The sequence below is a fragment of the Pempheris klunzingeri genome, chromosome 7 (assembly GCF_042242105.1).
Source record: "Pempheris klunzingeri isolate RE-2024b chromosome 7, fPemKlu1.hap1, whole genome shotgun sequence".
NCBI lineage: Eukaryota > Metazoa > Chordata > Actinopteri > Acropomatiformes > Pempheridae > Pempheris > Pempheris klunzingeri.
This window is the reverse complement of record NC_092018.1, coordinates 22,228,921-22,252,027: the sequence shown is the minus strand read 5'-3', so window position 1 is coordinate 22,252,027 and position 23,107 is coordinate 22,228,921. Positions and strand designations below refer to the sequence as shown.

Below are 23,107 nucleotides of genomic sequence, written 5' to 3'. Positions count from 1 at the left end.
TTTTTATCTGCATCAATATTGGTCCCAGCAATGTAATCCTGCAGTCTGAAGCCAAGCCATTATAACAAGCTGAGAGAAATAGCAGTGGACATTAAAACTTGAAAATAATTTGTTTCAGGAACTGCCAGCATTGTCTTTTTTTTAGCTTTTAGTTGCTTTGAAGAAAATGGGTAGAACTAGTTGAACATGGCCTGTTGTTAAACTGAGGCTCAAGAGAGGAATATGCTATTTAAAGAACTGTTTTACTACCCTCAGGCAGAAGTGTAGCAGAAGAACATTTTTTGATTTAGACAAACAGCTAAATTTGCCAGGCTGGGTTAGGAGTTCCCCTTCCATGTGTCCAACACTCTTTTGGAGTTTAGCCTGTTTATTTGCAACATCAATGGAAACTCGAAACTCTAGGATGAACCTGGTGATTTGAAAAACAACTAAGCGCCTCCTTGAGGACATCTTTCCAAATTAGATCAGTTATTCTGAGGTGACCGTTTTTTGGAAGAGGAGGTCATTTTGACAGTTCCAGACACTTTCACCAAGGTAACTGTTATTCATTCTTGTTTTCACTAAACTTGTTCACACAGTTCAGTGTCTGATGTTGCCAATTTATTCTTGGCCTCCGAGAGTATGAACTCTCTCCTCCTCTGCCTCCTCATTTAGGCTTGTTATTGTGGGTAAATACATCACATGTGCACTCATTTCATCACTAACAGAAATTCTGCCTAGTGGAATATTTGCAAAAGCATTTAATGCAGGACGTTCCCAGAGACGGAAAATTACCCACCTTTTAAAAAGTCCTCTCAAACAGGCACTCGGTTTGATTTCAAATCACTAACTTCACATCTCAGAGCTCTGATCCCATTTACATTGTGAACTGAAAGGGGCAAGTGACAGCAGGGCATCTGATGTAGCTGAAGCAGCAGCTCCAGCGTTGTGGCTGGTAAAGTGATTTCAGTTTTTGGCTATGATCACAGTGCTCCTCAAAGGTCTGAGGGATTTTGCAGTGTATAAGCAAAACATGTCTGTTTTTAACTTTTCCTCAAAACAACTGAAAATACCTCCCAGTAGGTCAGAGTATCCAACACAAATGAACCAGTTTGATGACTTTTCTCAGGTGGACTGACCAGAGGCATTTTAACAGATACAGTACACTATCATTTCACCTAATGTGCACATCTTTATCACTTGTTTAACGTAAGAGAAGATTCACTATCAAACTAGACAATGTGCTATGGTCATTTCTGCAGTTGCGAAGTTTTGAGCTGCACCTCCAGGGTTCTGCAGGAGCGAGGAGTGAGTTGGGGGGTAGCAGTCTGTCACGACAGTCAGCCGGTGGCCTCTCTGAGGCACGGGAATGCTGTGGCTTTGGAAAGTGTGACGGCCATTTTGCCCGGGGCTTTAGGGAGCTTAGAGGGGCATCAGCCTAGTGGTGTGGAACAGGAGGGGGTTCAGGTCCTCAGCATGGACGGCCCGATGGAGAGACGGCTCAGACCGACTCCGCTCAATTTTTGGCAGCAGGTCTTGAACCTGCTCAATGGCTACCAGGATCTGGTGAAGGAAAACCAAATGTGAAGGCAAATGTCAATATGGGATTAAAGTACAGGGCTCATTTACACGTAGCAGTCAACCCCAAGCCAGACGATTCTTTTCAAATGTGTTGCCAGTTTGCAAACAGTTGTGGATGTACACAATGGAAAAGCCTTTACACTATATGGACATGATCAGCATTTAGAAATAAAAACTTGCTGGACTCAGACGAAACACTAGCTCAGTCTACAGCACAAAGTAATGAAAATATTTGTACAGCATCTCACACAACAAGTGCCCCCCCCCACCCCCCTCATCCTGCTCACCTGCGGAAACAGGGGCCTCTCATCACGTTTGAACTTCAGGCAGTCAACAATAAGCCTTTTCATTGACTTGGGTGAGGTACTATACAGCTTACTGAGGTCTGGAGACAAGTAACCACGTCCAACCATAAAGATTATCTGAGAAAGAAGGAGAGTGTTGCTCAAATCAGAACTACCCATGTAGGGGAAACAATGCCACTGTCACTAACTTAGTAAATAAAATTAAAAAAAAAAAAAGCATTGAAATGTTTGCCACTAGGTTTTAAAGTATTCATTTAATGCAACAAGCAAAAGTTAGTTAGTGAAACACTATTCCAGGAGTGAGGCACTTTTGTAACAATGGTACAGACATTCATGGTGTTCAGTGGATGAATCATGACTTGTTGTTGCCCAGACTTTCCATCTGGTGCTACCTGTGTGCCCATCTCTCCTTTTTTCATCCTTCAAAGTAAGTATTTTCTGGTGTGTAATAAAAATGACAGCCTTGTGGCATAACTGCACCACCCACTAAACAACTGTACCAACTTGTGGGGATACTACTTTGTATTGTTATTTTGACTCTTACTTTGATTTTTATTTCATTACTAACCTTTCTGTAATTGTGTTTATTGCTCTAATTTTTGTATTTGTATTCTGGCAAAATAATTTCCTTTGGGATGAATGAAGTTGATCTCATCTTATCTTACACATTTAGCATGTGGTGTAGTTTGTTAGAAGCGAGCATGTGAGCACAGTACTGCTAACATGCCCATGATTCATCAGTGTTGTGTAAACACAAAGAGTAGTGTCAAGTAACCTGGTCTCTGTTGTTGATATTGGAGTAAGGCAGAGTCCCTGACATGAGCTCAAACAGCACTACTCCATAGCCGTACACATCAGACTGGAATGTATATGGGTTGGTGTCTTGCATTCGGATCACCTCTGGGGCCTTAGGGGAAAAAAGAGCAAAAAGACAAAATAGGCACTCATAACTCGTGTAATAAGCTTCCAAAATCTCATGATAAATTAAACATTAGTGATCATGTTGATTTAGCTGGTAATTAGGCTGTAGATAGTAATGTAGGCGGCAGTCTTAGATAAATATCATGGCGACGCGCATCTTAAACGCGTCCCAAACACACAGGAACGATAAAGGTGTTCACCTTCCTGCCTATACATGCTGACAAACTGACATGTTACTCTCTGCTGCTCACCCTCTCTCTCGCTCAACCACACACACCTTAAGCACTGCCCTCTTCCTTAAAGGAGCTACGCTACTCTTATAGCAGGGACGGTGTTCTTGATATATCTGTACTTCGACAATGGACGGACAGAAGTAAGGTAGTAACTCAGCTATTTAACCCTTGTATGGTGTTCGGGTTTGTGGGACTTGATTTAATCCGTTTTCATGTTCTTTGCAAAAAAGAAAAATGATACGATTAATAATTTTTTCAAACTCAGACTCATCAATATGAGCCAAGGCCAATGAGTCTGAGTTTGAAAAAATAATTAATCATATCATTTTTCTCTTGATAAAAAAATGAAAACAGGGATAAAACGTACTGGGGGCTTACCACCATTTTTGCTGATGGAAAACCAGTCCTAGTGAGTAGAGTCATATTGATTCAGTACCTTGCTGGAAAAAGGGGGCTTTAAAAGAAAGTAAATGGCTACATACAGTTCTCATCTTCACATAAGACCTGCATGATTATATATTATGTATCCTAGATCCACTGAAATGGTATATAATGTCACAAAAATGTGTTTTTACATATACAGGTGCATTTATGCTGCAAGTTGCACCAAAATCAAATTGGGTGATCAAATATACAGAGAAACTTAGAGATTTATATATTGTAAAGTTGGTTGACTGTTCAGTCAAGATGTAATAGTTAAAGAAAAAGGGAAATGCTGCTACTAAACTTTATTTCTCTCAAGTTATGAACTTTATTTTAACCCTCAGAGGTCCACGATCACACCTGCGTGATCAGATCACGTGACATTTTCAAAGTGCCGTAACAAAAAACCTAGGTCACCTGGAGAGCTGCTGTCAACTTCATTCGAAAGTGCAGATTTGAAACTCTCCAGGTTTTTGTTTGACGTTGATAGACCGTGTAAAACCGGAGATATGATAATAAATAAAATATAATAAAGATATTTATGCCCATCCCACTTTTACGCATGGATAAATATTTTTGTACGATCAAATTAAAACAATTTTTTTTGTTTCAGCGCGTTGAAAACATCACGTGATCTGATCACGCCGGCCTGATCGCGGACCTATAAGGGTTAAGATGCACAGTTACTAAAAAACTATTTGATTGATTTTCTCTTATTTCTAAATGCAGCCCTTCTTTTACTTAATGAGACAAGAACGTTATACCTATCTACAATATTAGGTATCTGTTTACTTAAATGTTAAGTGACAATAAATGTTGTCAAAATGTTTTTGAATCATACTGAATTCATTTGATTTGACAGTCAGTTATTGATGACATGCAGACGTTGATACGACTACTAGGCTACATCAACATATATCACACTAACTCAAGTTAGACATTATGATGTTCCGGACCTTTGCTTTAATATATTTTCTCTGAATGGACATTTTTGAATTTTAGTTGAATAACAATGCACCAGTGTTTCCCCTACCATTATATTAAGGGTGCACCCCCCCTTGAAGGTCAAGTTAATTTTATTTTATTTTCTATATAGCACCAGATCACAACATAATTCATTAAAGGTTACTTTTCCTATAGAACAGGTCTATACCTTGTTAAACAAACTAAATAGCTTTATGTAATTTATCTTATTTACACGATGGCACATCATTTCTGTCCCGACATGGTCGTGTGTTTACAATTCTCCTCTGCCACGATGCGTGCACGCACGCAGTTAATAAAGATACCAAAGCAAAGTTAGTGTTGCATTAAAATTTGGATCTAATATTTGTCAGACAAAATCTGGCTGAACAAAAACAAGGCGTGTTTAATAAGACTGAGAGGAACGACCAACTAAATCTGGACAACTGCTCACAATTTTGTGAGGTCTAGTTGTTTCCATTAGCAACTCCACTGTTGCCATTTCCAAAAAAGGGTTAAAAAAACAGGTCAAACTGAGTGTGGACCAAAAGGCCGAAAAAGAAAATATGAAACATCATAGAATAATAGAAAACGCAGCCTTACTAATGCTGAAGCTGTTTGGTCCAAATGAACGAGAAGTTGAATATTTATCAAAATGTTAGTGGCCAAGTATGGCTGGCTGATGACAACAGCTGAATGCTGAGAGAAGCAAAACAGGGAACAGTTTCCTCAGAATATGAATGCAGTGAGTCAGGTTATCATCATCTTTTGATATCGTCATATCAAAAGATGGTGAACTCAACCAAAATATTGCCTCAGACCTTTTGCACTCTAAATGCCTGGTTGTCTAATAAACTCAAAAGGGATTCCTTAATGTCACAGTTTTAGTGAAGCAAAGTAATCATATACAGTAAGAGGCTTACCATCCAGAGAATGGATCCACTGGGTTGTTCTACCTGTTGAGAGCCGCTCCATCGAGACTTCACCGTGGCCAAGCCAAAGTCACCAATCTTAACAGTCCAGCCCTCGTGGAGAAAAATATCTGGCAGTGCAATTCAGGAAATATTATAAACAGAAAACTGGTGCACCTATTCAAGGTATCTGTTACCATCAAAACCTTTAACAAACAAGAAATCATGATAAGTGAGAGGTATAGAGGAAACTACCCACAAATTGGGAAAGATTTTTATGAAAAAGAACCAGTCAGCATTTGCTTTATCAACAAAAACTCAACTAAAGGTTCACATTCAATTTTTTCTTTTTGTTTAGAGTCACTGTCCTGCTAAAAGTACTGTGGCTACTCCGTACACAAATATACCTGAACACATATAGACACCACTCACCTATTAAAAGATTGTTTGTGGTTAAACTTTGCTAGCTACAGAACATGGTGTTCTAACTTTCCATTGTGGTTATCAGCCTAGTATACAGCATTCTAAGCACAAACTTGTCAAAAAGCTACCACTGGGCCATACAAGGATACTGTTTGATTTCAGATCTCGATGAATTATGTTCTTCGCATGGAGGTAACTGAAAGAAAAAAAAAAAGTGTAAGGAGATTTTGACAAATATCAAATACACTTAATGCATCCTGCTAAATATTGGAAAGCCTCAGTGTTAAGGCATCAGCTTTCTTGCAGTATTAACAGTTTTACCATTACAATTCCCCCTGCACCATGTCTGACACAGCAGAAACAAGTTCAAGTTAGGTCCGGGGTTCCTACTCTGGGTCAAATGTAAAATTCCCTGACTTTTCCTTTACTTTCCATGACTAAAAAGTTTCTATGATTTGTAAAAGTAAAGTGACCTGCAAAGAAAATTGACAGCCACAAAATAGCTCATTTTAAATCAGGAACTGAGGAGGTGAGATGGGTGCTGAAATATTGTGTATACCATAACCAATTCAAACATGCATGAAACTGCAAACAACCTGAGGAAGAAAGCTACTAATGCTAAAAAAAACATATTGGTTTGGTCAGTAAACAAATGTATATTTATATATTTGTGTATTTAAAATAAGAACTAAATACCCTAATTTTCCATGACTTGTCCCAAGACTTTCTTACAAAGTGCACAAAGTTCTGCACTGGAAAAATACCCTGAAGCATCTGACCGTTGATGTCTAACACTTAAAAAAGGGGTGTCAGTGGTGAGTAGGTGGTGATGGTGAAATGGAATCAAGCAGCAGCTCTTACTCCATGCCCTGTGCCGTTTGTCTGGCCACGTCAATGCGACGCATAGTGTCAAACTTGGTTTCTGTGACATGCAGATGGCGGTACAGGCTGCTGCCTTCACACCACTGTGTGATAATGGCAAAGTTGGGCTTAGTCATGTAGCCCATGAACAGCAGGATGTTGACGTGGCGGGTCTTCCTGCAGAGAACAGAAAGGGTGTTACAAATTCCATTGTCTCTTTCACAGATCAAGATGAAGGTACAGTCACTAAATCGTAAAATAAATGTGATAACAATATGCACCAGTGATGTGGATTTGAAGCAAAAAATACTATTTGATAGTCACTGTGAACTATTCAAAGATTATTCGAATAGTTCAGCCCGCCTCGCAGGCTCAGGCTACCATGGCAATGAAACAAAAATCAGAGACTGTTCCCACATCTTTATAGAGACTTGGCTTAATCCCAATGTCCCGCATAAATCAACTGCTCATGACAAGTGTACTAACAGGCGCCAGCAAAAATGAGGGAAGATAGGCTTTAAAAAAAACAACAAGAAAACGGTCGTATAGAATATTACATTTTTCATTACTGAACAACTATTTGAATGTTCAAAAATCATGGCCAATCTCCAAAATGCACTGGTGTTGAACAAGGCCAAAGTGTTGAGTTATTGTAAGGCCCCACTAACTTAGTCAAGAGATTTTCTTTACATATTTTTACTGATTGCCATAGTTTCATTAAAAAAAAAAAAGGGGTGGGTGGGGGTGGGACGGTGGTATTGAAGGGTGAGGTGTCTGAACCAATTTTTTCCTGCAGTTGTCAGTGCCCTTTTTTCAAGCAAGACAGACTTCGAGTTATGTAAAACACAGACAGCACTTCTCACCGCAAGACCTGCATTTCATTCTTGAAGGCCTGTAACTGCTCAGGCGTTGGCTCTGTGACTTTGAGGATCTTGATTGCCACATCTCCATGCCATTTGCCCTTGAAGACTGTTCCAAAGGAGCCAGCACCAATTCTCTTTTGAATGGTGACTTCTCGAGAGTGGACCTCCCAGTAGTAACTCGAGTCTCTGTAGCCCCCTCGGTGCTAAAACGACACACGGATTGAGCGTTTTGAACTATTAACTCCATATGTAAATCCCTTTACTTGGGATTTTTGCACAACCAATTTGTGAAGTGTCAAAGGCCAAATACCACTTTTTTCTTGTCATCGGACGAGGAGGGCTTGCGCTCCTTGTGCTCTGAGGGAGACTTAGGCGGTCTCCTCCCTGGAGACCCGAGAGAAGATGGTGGGCTGGTGGAGGGCTTCGGTGAGGGCTCAGGACCTGCAGCAATAAGAAGGCAGGACAATAGAGTAGTTAAAAAAAGAGGAGTGTATCACAGTATTACAATATATGAATACAAAATCTGATACAAAAGAAAGACGAAAAAAACAACAACATACCTATTGTGTTGTTGAATTTTAATGCTTCCTAAAATCAAGGAGGAGGAACACAATGTAAATTCACATTCAATACCACACAGGTTAGTAACTGTGTTGGGATCAATGATGTTCATACTTTATAGAGACCAAAATGTTCAAGCACAGGTGTGAACACAGCCTTATGTATTTACACTGGAGATAAACTAGTCAATACAGCAACACAAGTTTGGACTTAAAGTATTGTATTGACAATTGTATCACAAAGCTAATCAGCAGAGAAAATCTAGTCAAAACTCTGACCTCTATAATGCTGGCACCAGCAGGGCCCACTGTGCTGACCATATGAACATTGGGAGTGGAGGTGGAGCGATGCCTCTGTAAAGACTGGCCATCTCCACCCGGCATGGGGAAATGAAAGGCCGACGGGGACAGGAGGTTCATCCTGAGTGATCAAGTAAAATAGTCACAATTTGTATTTGAATGTATGTTTCATAGACTAAGACTAAACTGACCTTTTAAGTTGAATACATGTGTATGGGAGCTTACCCTGGAGGCTCTGGGGTTAAGGCTAGGTTGCTCTGCGAAGGGGAATTTTCTGGCAATAGTATCTGTGGGTACCCATCTGCGCATGTATTGGAATCACACCTGGACAAAACAGAGGAAAAGAAACGTGATGAAACAATGTGTCTGGCAGTGGTTGGTGTAGATTTCTTTCACTTTCAGAAACTGAAAAAATAAGTTAATCAATGAATCTATTTCAATCAGTGACTAAAGACATTGGCAAATGAAAATACTGATTGCATCTCCTCATAGTTTCATAGACGGAAAAACAAGGACATGAAAATCAGTGGTGAGATAACTGATGTGCTGATGTGATAGTAATACATTGTTGATACCATCATGTTCGTCTGAGGATCGCTGACAGTGGATAATGGCTGCATATTTCTCTTGACGATTTGCACCCAAACTCTTCAGTTTTTTTCCTTTCTTTATCGAGTGCCTCTATTAAATACAGTACCAGTCAAACGTTTGGACACGCCTTCCCATTCAATGGTTTCTCTGTGCTTTTATTATTTTCTACATTGTAGGTTAATATTGAAAACATCAAAACTATGAAGGAACACAAATGGAATCGTGTAGTAAACAAAAAAGAATATGCCCTTTTAGATTCTTCAGAGCAGACACCTTCTGCCGGATTCTTGCCATAATACAGATTAGAATTTCCACAAATTAACTCTTGATAATGCGCACGTGTAAATTGAAAACCATTTCCAGGTACCGACCTCATGAAGCCAGGAGAGGAGGAAGGAGAGAACGCCAAGAGTGTGCAAAGCTGTCATCAAAGCAAAAGGTGTCTACTATGAAGAATATATTAATAATAAAGCAAATATAAAACATATTCTGGTTAGTTTTGTACTTTTTTGTTTACTTCATAGCTTTCAGTGTGGAGTTTGCGTGTTTCTCCGGGTACTTCAGCTTCCTCCCACAGTCCAAAGACATGAAGGATAATTGTTGACTCTAAATTGTATGTAGGTGTGAGTGTGAATGGTTGTCTGTCTCCATGTCAGGCCTGTGATCGACTGGTGACCAGTACTGGGTGAACCCTGCCTTTCGCAACTGGGACTGGCTCCAGTCCCACACAACCCTTAAGGATAAGCGTTATAGATAATGGATGGATGGTAAAACAAACAAAAAATACAAACTATATTGACAACTGAGCAAACTGGGAAGAAAGTGAAAAATTGTTTGAAGCTGCTGAAGAAGCTAGGAAGTGTACTTTGTACTTTTCTCGAATCAATGCTATCAACCAGAGATCTAGAGTTAGTCATCCACACCGTAATATTCTCACGCCTAGACTACTGCGATGCTCTTTTCTCCTGTCTCAGCCAAGCAACCCTGTCCTGCCTGCAATTGGCATCCCTGCAAGTACTGCTTAGAGTTCAGATACTACTTATCACTTACATGGCCCCACATGGTCTCGTCCCTTCAGACATTTAAAGTTGGAATAAATGGTAAATGGCTTGTATTCATATAGCGCCTTTCTAGTCATTTAGAGCGCTTTTACATCCTCATTCACCCATTCACACATCATTCATACAGGATTAATCTAAGTAGGAGACTATTCCTTCACACTAAATTGGGGTTTAGTGTCGTGCCACCAAAGACACTTCGACATGCTGACTTAGAGGAGCCCGGGATTGATTGACGACCCACTCTACCTGTGAACCACAGCCACCCAAAATATGGATGCAGAGATTCAAAGGCTTAGGGTTAGTCTATACTGGAAGTCCACAACACTCAGGTGATCAATAAATGTCTCTTATTTATTCCCCACTCCCTCTGCAGGTCCATGGGTGATTGAGCTTTTGCTGTTAGGGACTGCCTTCCCTCCCTCTGTTAAATCAGCTCAATCTGTAAATGGTTTCAAAAAAACTTCTCAAAACCAATTTTTACTGACCCTATAAATGGGCTGTAATTTATCTTTGTATATTGCTGTCTATGTATGTTGCTTGATTTTTCTATTTCTGTACCCTGTGAGGCACTCTGTGACTTTGTGGTAAAAAAAAAAAAAAAAGGTGCTATATAAGTAAGAACTTAAATAATAACTTACTTTTGTTGGCATCATATGAACAGAGGGGGATTGGTGCCCCCATACAAGTACATCCACTGATAAAGTGCACAGTATCACTGCACCATACTGAATGAATCTTCTCCGACTTACCGTTTGCTCACTGTATCCATGTCCACGCACACAGTAGGGACCTTGCTACTGCAGTGCTGGTGAAATTTATAGCCGCATGTCTGACATCTGAAGCCATTAAAAAGAAACTTGTGGCAAAAATCACAGTAAGCCAGCTTGAAGAAGGTTTTCCGTACCTGCACAGATAAAGAGGTCACAAAATATTACTTCTACATCAGCAATTTAATATTTAAGGCAAAAACATAATCAAAGCACCCAAATATAAGGTAGCTCCTGATAGATTACTCTGTAAATATAAAAAAAAACATGTAAACATGTAAAACAGGTATGTGTGTTCGATAGCTACTTACAAAGTTGTGCATGGTGAGGGGAATATCATCCAGGACCTCAACCAAAAGCTCCTCTCCAACCAGAGGAGTGATGTCTGTCTCCCAATCTGTCAGCCTCTTACGACTGGAGCAACAAAGACGTAAAAAAGTGAAAAACTGTGGTGGAAGACAATGTTTGTATATATCACCAGTTTTAAAACCCATATCTTTCCAAACCTGAGGTGGCTATTTACAGTGTGTGTGTGAGTTTCTCACAATAAAATGGTGTCAAGTGTTAACAGTTGTGTTACATTACTTTCAGATTTCTTGTGATAATGTGAGGAAAAGGGGCTTCTTCATTGGTCTGAATCAGCTAAAGCTGTATGATAAACTCATCTCCCTTGGCAAATGAGATCAAGAACATGTTTATTTTTTTATTCTATGGTGAAATACAGTTTAATATGAGAGATCAGACAATAAGAAAGGCTTTCTTCATGAAAATGTGCATACCTGAAATGTCACCTATAATTCCTCACTGCCCAGGAAAACAGCACGCACATAACTACACTAAGCTTGGTAGGGTCAAAGATGACTTAGGAAGACGGCATGTAAACCGTGTTGGATGTTTACAATAGACAGCTGAGGTAATAATTTTACTATTCTGCAACATGCAGATCTGAGACTTATAGCAATTGTTTGTCCTTTCATCTTTAATGTAGGTATTGAGGAATGCAAACCATTAGTTCTATATACAGTGTGCAAGGACATTCAGCAGGCAATAATGCAATCTTACCCTTCCAGAAGGCGAAATACAGCACAGCACTCTTGGCTTAGGCCTCTCACTTTGAGCGCTTTATCTAGACTCTCATGCACAGTCTGTCCTTGGCGAACATTCACCTGAGAACAGGAAACTGTACTTGAGCAAGTGTGACTTTGAATTGACATTCAATGGCCAGGTACACACAGGTAACAAGGAGGCATACGGAAAGTACTGATAAGCAAAAATGACAGCTGCACATTGAGCTAATGTTGACATGACAGATTATCCACGCTGGGACAGAACTTTAAACAGACTAAAAATTTAGTCCAGAGTAATAGTAACGCTACATTCCTGTTGTGACCACAACAAAGCTCTTATAGAGCATTGTGGGATGTCAGTCAACCACAGCTGCTGGTTCCATGGTCATGATATTATCATACAAGATGTTTCACAATCATACTTGCATTTTCTACCACATTTTGTTTTGTGTCTCTTCATCTTATACAAAAAGACAAACAGGAAAACCAGATGAGCTCAGCCAAAGTTTGGTTTGGCAAGATTTCAAGATTCAGCCCGTGAAGTTTGGCTTCCAAATTCATTAGTATGTTTCTCTCTGTGCTGGATGAGGAGACTACATGAGCCGATGCATGCTACAACATATTAATTTTTAGCAACAGGTTGTCAGCAATATTACAGCAAATGCTGCTAGATAATCAAGCTGAGTTTTACGCACGTAAAGTGGACATGTATGCTGGCCTTGCTGAAGTTTACATTTGTTCTGCATTGCGAAACTTGGACATATTTTGATATTTTACAGTAACAAGATACAGCACATTGTTCTCCATGCAATTTTAACTTCCATACACAGTCATTACTATCACTACTGTCTACTGTTATCACTTTCTAGAGTATGAAAAACAAGACATCTACAGTATGTCTGGTAGGAATAATACATCAAACAAACAGAAGATGGTCGCAGGCACCATCTGTGACACCTGACACCAACTGTTCACAAGCTTACTCATCAACCTTCTGTGAAAGATGGCAAATTTTGTGCGAGTGATTACACTTCTGTTAAATTCGTTGGCAGAGGTAGTAATAGTCTATGTAGTTGCAGCATACTCAAATTTCCATTTGCAGTACGTAAAATGTGCTCTTCTAAGAAGAGCTGCTGTGTCACTGATAAAGAGCCAATCATCTCACCACTGTCCTCTGTTTGTTGGGGAGGTAGACTCGGATGGTGCCCCCACCTCGGGGTACCTCCTCCGGACTAGTCTCTCCTGAGGAGGAGTAGGAGGAGGAGGTGGAGGACATGATGAGAGGCAGGAGGAGATGGGGTATGCAGCACTTAAGACGGCAGAACTTCTGGAGATCTGCATGCACAGTGGGATCCAGAAGAGTTAGCCCTTTTACTCAGAACCTGCAAAGACATGGACAGAGCTCAGTTTGGACACAACGTACCTCTTGTCTAAATAAAGTGGACTGTTGGGAAAAGGGGCATTTTCATGTCTTGGATATCATGGGCCAATGTACATAAAAACTGTGGGAAAATAAAACATCAATTTTAAAAGATATACAGCCAAAAACCACACTTGGTATCAATGCACAGTATATCAACTATGTGCAAATGCCAAATTATACGTGAACACAAGTAATGGTGAAAAGGTGCAGGACCGCTGGCAGGTTTGAGCTGTTCATGACGGTTGTATTGTGCAAGAACAAACATTAAACGATGGTGTGGGGTGGAGGGAGGGGATAATGCATCTCTGCTCTCTCACAACACTGCCCTTATTTGTATGGAAAGAAGGTAATGCCAAAAGCAACTAAAAATGCTGACAGCTGAGCAGAGAGAAGTACGTACATGTCTCACATATCAAGACACACTAGTCTGATGACGGACTACTCTTTCAAACATTAGCGCCTGAAAACACCATTTGTTTGGTGGGCTCATTATGCCGGATTCACCAAATCCAGCTAAATGCTAACGAGTTGTGAAAAGTTCTTTCTCAAATAGAGAAAAGGCTTTTGTCGCTTAAGAGGTAAAACAATTAATTGATTGAGTTTTGAATAATGTCTGGATAGACTGACACGTACCAGGTCTCAACGTTTTACGTGTGTAACTTATCTGCACCGAGAAACGACAACGATGCTAGCAGCAAGGGTTTCCCAACAAAACAAATGTGAATTTACCCTCCATGGTGTAATGTTAACCAAGCATGTGCCAGGCCGAGCTTAAACTTAATGCTTATGAAGTGCTGACAGTCAGAGTGGCACAACCAGCAAACTTGCCAACTCCTCGCATCATGCTAATGCTAGCTAAGGTTAGCCAGTTAGCTTAGCATGGGATTTACCTTGCGATGCAACATGACATTTCGAGTTTTAGGAGGCCATGTTTCTCTCGGGGCGCCACTTAAACGACTAACTAGCCAACTACTTTGTAAGATAGTGGTGTGTAGCTAAGAAATTATACGATGGCAACGTAATGCTTCCAATGCAAAGTTATCAAAGCTTGAGCTCAACTTGAAACTGTGCTAGCTTACTGGCTGAATGCTGTCTGCAGTGGGGGAAGAGATTATCTGGCTAGCTCAGAGGCTAGCTTACTTTACTGAGTAGACCTTTTATGCTACTCCTAGCCAGCTAACGTTAGCCAACTTAGGGGGGGGTTACCACCGCGTCAGCCTGTTGGCTACATCAAGTGCCCTTCCCCAAATACACCACAGTGAATAATTTCATCGACATGCGTAAAACAGCAAGATACAGTTGTCGCTTTACAGTGAAAGCGCCCTTCCGTCAAAATGTTTTAACACAATTTGAATACAAATTAAACTCTTACCTGTGGCAGCCATCTTGAATTCTCTCAATCTGAAGTCGGATCTGTCAAGAACTTCGGGGAAAGCGGAAAACCTCGGAAATGCTCCGTCTTCATTGGCTGATCCTGGTGGCTGCGTCCTTTCATTGGACAGCACAAGCTGTGCTACGTAGGGGGGGGAGGGGGGAGTTCAGTGTTTGGTCATGTACATGGTCCACATTATACTGCACAATTAGCAGCAGGGATGCACCACTGTTATTTCTCATGTATGTTCATACATAGTCAGCTTTATAAAGACAGGCTTGTTAGGCATCCACTTACAGGATACAGTTGCACATGGACATATGTATATACATACACAAGTTGGCAATATATGGATTAGTGTGAACTTTTCACTGTGGGCAAAACAAAATAGCACTGAGCCAACAGAGTAGGTTATTGGAAACTATTTTTTATTACAAAAGAGCACAACAGTTATAATACACTCAGTACAGTAAGTATTAGGTCAAAACCCTAGCTTACTTACTTAAAAAAAATAAATTCACTCACTGATTACATTTCTAGTCATGTTTTGTAGGCTAACAAAGCCTCACTTGTCATTTCATAACCTCCGCATTTTGAGAATTTTATGAAACATGGTCCAAAGTCTACGTCCACAGTTTTGACAGCTAAAGTTTGATCGTGCTTTATTTGGTTCCTACTGCACGCTGAGGAACCTCCTTTTCTTAGCTGTGTGTGTATATGCATGGTGACGCCACTCCACATCGGCGGTGCTCTCGTTCTCCAGGGTGCCAAGTTTGATCATGTACACTAGACAGAAGGAGAGACGTAAACATTTTAGACATCCTAACTGAACAGTGCTACAGAACAGAAAAAAAACAATGTTTCTAAAAAGGACCTCAACCAACCAAGTTAACCCGGTTCAACAGTTCTTGCAATGCAATATCATCCAGCAACACAGTGATCTGGCCAATCAATTATGTGCAAACACATATTCCACATTACAGATTATTTTGTAACGTGGATTGTGGCTCTGGTCAAAATGAGCCCCGATGACGATTCTTTGGGTTAAGCCTTCAAACGAATGGGTCTGTTACTCAGTCTCCCTCTTCCTGGTTCCTGTAACATGGCTAGACTGGCTCCTGACGCAACAAGAAGACTTTGGAGTTCCAACGGGAAAGATGTTCCTTCACCGCGCAAAGCTCTGATATTCACATGTTGTATCTCATTAGTTAGTAAGTTGGTCACCAATACGTCCAAGAGTTTTGTTCATGATAAGTTACCACACATCCAGCCGTAGTGCTAAACTAGATCCAGAGGTCCTGGACCTAAATCTGGACTTGATGAACTTAGCCTGTGAAAGCTCTCTTTATCCATCTGTACTTACATTTCATTTCAAACCTGGGGCCTACTTCTGTCAGTTCGATGTTCTTGTGGTCTGTTTTCTTGTAGGTGTGATGTCTGCAATAAAACAAAAAGCATTTGTACTCACAGTACTGTTTAAATTTCGAGTTTGTATGGTGTTAACGCTGAGGAGTCTGCTCAGACTGACCTAAAACTGATGAAGTCCTCTTGGTTGGAAAATGTGATTACACGCCTACTGTCCTCCTTTGGCACTGGGAAAAGATACTTGAGAATATTCGATACCTGCGCAAGAAGAATCAATTAGTCGTACACAAAAACAAGAAGCGAAAGAGACTATCAGAGGCATGTCTACAGTGCGTGGTCCAGCGCTCGCTCACCCTCTTGCCTAGTCGCGAGGAGAAGTTGTGAAAAATGAGGTGGGGGTACGCTTCAGACATGGTGCCTATGTCGGGGACATCGTGCCTCATTACCACGTTGTAAAGCGTGAAATAAGCTGTGGGTCCAAATGGCAAGTGGCACACCACCAGGCCATCTGTAAAGATACAGGGACAAAAAGAAGTGTCTTAGCACACCACAACTGAGGCTGATGGCAACTGAGTTCCTGTGATTCATCCTGTAGGGAGCATTAACGTTAATTCACTTAATTTCATGGCAATCCATCCAATAGATGTTGAGATATTTCAGTCTCGACCAAACTGATGGTGCCGACAGCCCAGGAGTCACACCGCTGGTGGAGCTAAAAATGTACAGAAAGTGTGTGTGTGTGTGTGTGTGTGTGTTTGCCCTGAAAATAGATCTCCCTTTTTAATTCACCCAAAAATGTTGTTTTCTAAAGTGCCCTGACTCTACACTACAGTAACTGTATACACAGTGAACTACATACTAATTCACAGAGTAGTCTGTTGCAGTTCATGTACAAGAAATGAAAGTTCCCCTATTTAGAGATTATGCAATACAAGTGCTGATTAAACAAAATAAAGCTAAATGTTTTTCCAAAGACCCAATACTACTAGTTTGATGTTACACCACCATTCACACCTACTTTTAAATGATTTGCACCTGTTCCTTTTCCTATGTGAATTTTTCCTACTGGCTTTTCCCAGCATACTTAACTTCATTTTTCTGATTTGAACACACTACATACTCATAACCTGCTTAGAATGAGTGTATAGTATAAAACTGGGAGACACCTTGTGCTTCGTTAGTGGTTGCTTCATGCGGTTACTGTAGTATGTCCAATCACAGCTGGAGGGGCTACCTGCTCAAAGCCTCAGATGCACATCACATGTAGAAACATGACAAATGAAGAAAGGACTGAAGAAAACGGGCATACCCGGCTGTCCTCTTGTTTCGTGCACGATGGCGAGGTCTGTGACGTTGTTGGCTTTGCAGGCTCGCACAAGTGCGGCAATCTCATGGTTTCCTCTGTTCATGCGCTGGGCTCCGGGGAACATCAGCTTTACCTCCTGTAACAAGTGTCCATAAGTCACCCTGTTTACCCTCTGCTCTCTTTTCAGTATTTCTTTAAAGCCAGTTAAAGAGGAAGTTGTTTGAGCCTTGGCCCTGCTCTTCTCTCTTGCATGCAGCTCAGGCGCATTTAAACTATTTGGCACATTTCAAAAGAACTGGGTCGTACGGCATGTTGCCAAGTATAGGAAGACGGAATCCATCAAAGACAGGAATGGGATTATACAAAAAAGGAGAAAGACGTGGAACTCGGATGTCTCTGTTGTTCAACATTAGATTTTTAAACCAGCATTTATCAAGATGCAGTAACTGTTGGTGGCAAACCTCGATGTTAAGCTGGCCCTAAATGTGAATCCAGGATTGGCCCTGTCTGCCTGTGCTGTCATGGAGTGATAACCTGTCAAAGGTGTTTCCCTGTCTTTTACCTATTGCATGCTGCAAAGGTTTTAGTCCATTTAAGGCCCGAAAAAGAATATGCATGACAGTGGGTGATCCTCCTTTGACATGCAACATTGGAAACTTTCATATCTGTTGAATTGTGTGTAAATGTCACATTTAGCACGTGCAGATGGCCTGTTGTGCTCTGACAAAGACTCTTTAGGCAGCGGTACTAATTATTTGGTGTGTGTCCTAATGACACACCATCTCCCTTTTCTTTATAAATAGTAGAAACAATTGATAATCGTTTTCAGAAACTGTGTCACTGTAAAGTTTCAGCGCCCAGCTCAGAGTTATTGGTCAGCCTGGCAATCTCGACGTCCCTCTGCTGAGTGAGCGAGTCACTGTAGAAGAAGTGGCCTGACCTTGGCAAACATTTTAAGCCTGGAGCTGGGGTCTCTCGATGTGGTGACCATGACTTTGGGATCTTCAACACCGGCCCATTTATACTCATCGTCCATGTGTGAGCTGACACCTGCACAGACACGACCCAAGAAATCAACACATGGGCCAAATGGTGATACACTGGTGCCATCAGATGGGATGCTGTCGACGACAGCGAGGAAAAACAACACTAGCCTTCTGCCCCCTCATCGTCGTACTCCAATAGAGTCTGTAGCTGCAGAGCTTCTTTGCGTACCTCAGTTGGAAGAAGACGATTTTCTGCAGAGAGAGAAAAAAAAAATACAGCTTGCGTTATTCCAGGACTTGTAGGGTCCTTTACACCGCTCACACTTGTCACGCAAAATACAAGCTGATGATGACGACGCCACCACCCTACCATCAAGCGCGCCCTTCAGCTTCTGTTTCTTGTCCTCTATTGTTCGGAGCCTGTCCTCCTGAGCCTTCCTGTACAGGTACTCTCGTCTCAGTCTCACCTCGCGGCGTAGCTGTAAGAACAGGACATCAAGAAAATTAGGCCAAGTGATCTCCAGCAGAGACGTGCAAGGCTCTCCTGGGGGCCTGGTTCAGAGGCATGCCAGGAACATCCAAAAATATATTACGACATTTTTGTCCATTTCTAAGAAGTAGTCACGTTTGATGTCATAAAGCTGAAATCAATCTGAAATGATTCTCAAGGCATCATGGGTAAGTATTGTAACACTCCACACACTTCTTATGACGCTCCTGAAGTTGACACTGATTTAAACCGAGTGCTGCTGGGCGATTTGAACTTAAGTTTACGCCGTATGCAAGTGTAACGTTACACGACCAATGACAGACCTCGATTAGTCGGATTTTACGAGGCATGCGGGTTTGTAAGAATGATCAAGTGTGACTAACTGGATTTTTAAATGCAGTTCTGGGTGTCTTCACGCCGCCCCAAAAAAGTTGACTATATTACATGAGAGGAATGTAGCTAGCCGGCTGTTAGCTACCGTAACGTACCAGTTAATAATACATATTCGCTTCTTTCTGAAACGTCGACAACATTTAAACAAGTTGCGGAGCAGACTGTGATGTTAACATTCAATGAGAACACTAAAGGCAAATTAATTATGTGCCGTCAGCCGTTAAAAGACCTGCTGCTCATCTAAAAGTTACCATTTCTACACTTACCATGATTTTTCTTTAGCTAGCAGCTATCTCTCGCAGCTCACATGGACATAGGAGGACGTGTATACAAGAGTTGCCTCCATTGGCTGACAGAAGAGCCAATGAGAGCGCTCGATACTGGCCAGCAAGCTTTTCAGAATAAAAGCCCGAGACTCAAAACTCAAATTCAAATTCAAAAAACTTTATTTTGTCCCCAGGGGGCAATTAAAAGGCACGTAGAGCAGGCAGTGCAGCAATGATTAAAAAAAAAAAAAAACTATAGCAGCAGACAAGACAACAGGCAGTACAGCTGTAGCACAAAAGAATATAAATGAAAAATAAAGGTAATGAATAAAATAATTATAATACATTTTATTTTTAGGGCGCCTTTCAAAGCTCACAAAGTCGCCGTACAGAATACAAATAAAACATACAATATAATAGATAAAACAGGTATAAAAACAAGCAATAAAATACAGTAGCAGTGCAAAATGAATCAGAGGGAGTAGGAAAGTGTGAAAAGATGGGTTTTGAGTCTGGATTACCCCCACGGTGACAAGGCGAGCAGAGGGAACAGAGAGATGGACAGAGGAAGAAGATCGGAGGGTGCGGGTAGGCGCAGAAACGTGGATGAGGTCAGAGAGGTACGGAGGGGCGAGGCTGTGGAGGGCTTTGAATGTGTGAAGCAGGACTTTGTATTGAATGCGATAGGTGATGGGGATCCAGTGAAGCTGCTGCAGGACGTGGTGATGTGATGAGTGGAAGGTGTCCTAGAGATGATACGAGCTGCTGAGTTCTGGACCAGTTGAAGCTTATGGATGCTTTTGGTTTTTTGGGGGAGACTGAACAGAAGGGAGTTAAGGTAATCAAGACGGGAAGTGACTAGGCAGTGAACCAGAACTGTCGAGGATGACACCCAGACGCCTCACCTGAGGGGAGGGGGAGATGGAGGAGTGGTCAGATGGAGTGGAGATACTATGGGATTTGTTGAGAGTGGATCTAGAGCCAATTAGTAACATTTCTGTTTTATCACTGTTTAATTTGAGGAAGTTTAGTGTGAACCAGAGCTTTATTTCAAGGAGGCAGTTGGTGAGGGAGGAAGGTGGGATGATGGAGTCGGGTTTAGTGGAGATGTAGAGCTGTGTGTCATCCGCGTAGCAGTGGACCTAAAGGTAAAGTAAATAAATAAAATAGAAATAAGGCAAACTCAAAACTGTAAGTTTATGTAAATGTATGTTGTGTGGGGTGGTCGGTGTGTGTGTGTGTGTGTGTGGGGGGGGTATGAGTTATGAGTTGAGGAGCTGTCTCCTCGGTGTCCTGCAGGTGGGATGGGAGCCAGAGAAAGTGTCTTTGGCTCAGAAAATGCATCTTTGCTGACTGTGCACAGCAATAAGGGCCTTTGTAGAAAAAAAATCTATCGTTCCAACAGGTTATTACTAATATGAGGTAGGACAAGACTAAACCAGTTCTTTACCCGATAAGATAACATGATTCCACCACCCTGTGGAACATGAAGAGCATGAAGATAACAGCATCTGTGTGGGCAGACATTTCCTGGAGCTCTGTCACATAAATAAACAGTCTCTCTTCCTCCTCGCTAGATCTGAGCAGAACCCTTAGTCTGTGAGGCATAACCTCACTCAGTGCTTGGGTTATGCATCTTCTAAATCTCCTGAAATTGATTTTGGCTGCAGGTAAGTGACGATTTTCAAGAGTCCAAATTCAGAAATGTGAATTTAAAATCTGGAGTCCTAGATTACCGTGCTGCTTTATTTAGCTAGATGAAGATGACCACGAACATTGTGCGACTGGCTGACATCCAGAGCAAAAAATGATATTGATGTGAGAACAAAGCCATTTGGCAGATTGTGAGAAATAAAATTGCATCTTGGTGCCGAGTACCCAGTAAAGGCACAGGTTTACGTCTTCATTCATTTGGAATTGCTTTCCACTACATTTATTCAGAAATTAAATGCATGAAGCAGCAGCTACACAGTCAGTTAAATTCACACCGCAGTCTGGCTTTTTCAAACAGAATAAAGAATTGGACGCTGACTATTGTGAGGACGTTAACGTTTCTTACAAGGGTCAGGCTTCTTTTGTATTTTAGTGGCAGGAGGTCATCCAGTTTACCAGCTGCTTTCTGTGCTGTCCTCTTCCTGACTGTGAGCAGCGTTCTGTGAGGCGGTGCACTGGCAGAAGCTGACGTGCCCGTATGACCGGAGGCTCGAGGGCCAGCCGAGGGTTTGGTGCAGGCAGAACTCCGATGAGTGTTGCTCCGGCCTCACCTTCAGCCACAGAGCCCGCTCGGTGGATGGAGGCAAACTAGAGGTGACCCAGGGCTCGGACTCCTTCACTGTGGCAGCGCTGGAGCCACGTGAAGGGGGGGTGCACTGGTGTGGCGTGCTGAGCAAAAATAACACAGTTATCAAGCTGGCTGAAGGCTACTTTCACAGCTGTGAGTACAAGAGATTCAATTTTAACCTTAATACATAATACAGAGACAAAGAAAACATAATAAGACATCAAACCCATCTTTACAGCTGCACTAATCATATGATACTGATATTCTATCACATGACTAATGTGAAAGGTGTTGCTCGCAGTGATGAACCCACAGGAAAGATCACCCACTCTGCAGCTCCCGTCTGATCTATGGAGTCGTTTGATTTGGCCTGTAATGGATCATTGGTTTGGTTTTGTGACCCTCAATGACTGATGAGTGGTTATCGGCAGCACCAGGGGTTTTCCTGGTGGAGTTTTCGGATGCAGCACAAAACAGAAATGTGCTCTGATAAACCCACTAACTGTATGCTTGGGTTTGTCTGTTGAAGAGGACAAAGCTGAGCAGCAAAGTTGGTGATAACTCTCTGTGGGCTTATGTCACTTTTGAACACTCTTTACATTATATTTAGTGGTTTTCTGTGTTAACGTAAAATATTGATTAGTGCAGCTTGAATTCAAGCAGGTTTTTCTAACCTGCAAAAGTTGCATATGTACATGTTGTAATAATCCTGTTTAATCATATATATCTCACACAATCATCTCTTTTCAAAGCCCATTTTTGTTTCTCCCTCCGCAGCCAGTGGTGCTTACATCTGGAGCTTCACCCGCTGGGTTCTGCTGCCCCTGCTGCCCATTGTGACCATATTCATCACCATTTACTCCAGAGGTAAGTCATTTTCTGAATGTCAGACACGCATTAGAGAGAGCCAACGGCCAGGAGTACAGTCATCTAAGGCCAACGCAGATACCACAAAAACAAGTCAGTCCATTGTCAGCTGTCAGTACAGGAGGACTGGGACTAAACTCTCTGATCTTTCCTTCACAGCAACAACGAAACACATTTCTGAGGTGAAACATTTTTCATACAGCTAAACATTTAAGTTCCTAAGATTCTTAATAGATTTCCATCATCATGGACAGCTTGAGAGCAGTTGGTGTAACGCTGTTTTCTTTCCCGTCTTCAGGAGGCCGAGGAGCTGTACGATGATGTTACTGAGAGCGGGGCTCTGGCCAGTCCACAGTATGAGAACGCAGCAGCTGCCTTCGAGCTGCAGCAATGAGGGAAATGATCAGATGGCTTCACTTCAGCCCCATCAAGACACTGAGAAAAATACTGAGACAGGGGCAACTTCCTTTGCCGCTCAGTTTTCAAATTGTTTCAAGAGTGAAATTCTTAAAAAAAAAGAGAGACAATATTCTTTATGAAGAAATAAGT

General features: G+C 41.6%; 3 protein-coding genes across 3 annotated transcripts; 1 reads left to right on the top strand and 2 right to left on the bottom strand.

Annotated features, from left to right (window-relative positions):
- Positions 1–351: 351 nt before the first annotated feature.
- araf (A-Raf proto-oncogene, serine/threonine kinase) lies at positions 352–14,639 on the bottom strand. Its single transcript, XM_070833547.1, has 16 exons — positions 14,605–14,639; positions 12,975–13,191; positions 11,805–11,908; positions 11,054–11,156; positions 10,725–10,879; positions 8,549–8,647; positions 8,303–8,444; positions 8,024–8,051; positions 7,774–7,904; positions 7,464–7,666; positions 6,601–6,777; positions 5,889–5,935; positions 5,329–5,447; positions 2,641–2,772; positions 1,848–1,982; positions 352–1,542 (listed from the first exon to the last, which is right to left on the bottom strand). The coding sequence occupies exons 2-16, from the start codon at positions 13,083–13,085 to the stop codon at positions 1,402–1,404; spliced, it is 1,827 nt and encodes a 608-aa protein (XP_070689648.1). The 5' UTR covers positions 13,086–13,191; positions 14,605–14,639; the 3' UTR covers positions 352–1,401.
- A 412-nt stretch (positions 14,640–15,051) lies between these two features.
- Positions 15,052–19,480, bottom strand: imp4 (IMP U3 small nucleolar ribonucleoprotein 4). The gene is made up of 9 exons (XM_070833031.1): positions 19,411–19,480; positions 18,632–18,740; positions 18,430–18,513; positions 18,216–18,325; positions 17,279–17,411; positions 16,323–16,477; positions 16,133–16,227; positions 15,968–16,041; positions 15,052–15,390 (listed from the first exon to the last, which is right to left on the bottom strand). The coding sequence occupies exons 1-9, from the start codon at positions 19,411–19,413 to the stop codon at positions 15,278–15,280; spliced, it is 876 nt and encodes a 291-aa protein (XP_070689132.1). The 5' UTR covers positions 19,414–19,480; the 3' UTR covers positions 15,052–15,277.
- A 1,555-nt stretch (positions 19,481–21,035) lies between these two features.
- LOC139204535 (uncharacterized) lies at positions 21,036–22,986 on the top strand. The gene is made up of 5 exons (XM_070834574.1): positions 21,036–21,080; positions 21,560–21,844; positions 22,469–22,558; positions 22,718–22,740; positions 22,857–22,986. Exons 1-5 carry the CDS (start codon positions 21,041–21,043, stop codon positions 22,950–22,952), a joined length of 534 nt encoding a protein of 177 aa, XP_070690675.1. The 5' UTR covers positions 21,036–21,040; the 3' UTR covers positions 22,953–22,986.
- The last annotated feature ends 121 nt before the right edge of the window (positions 22,987–23,107 follow it).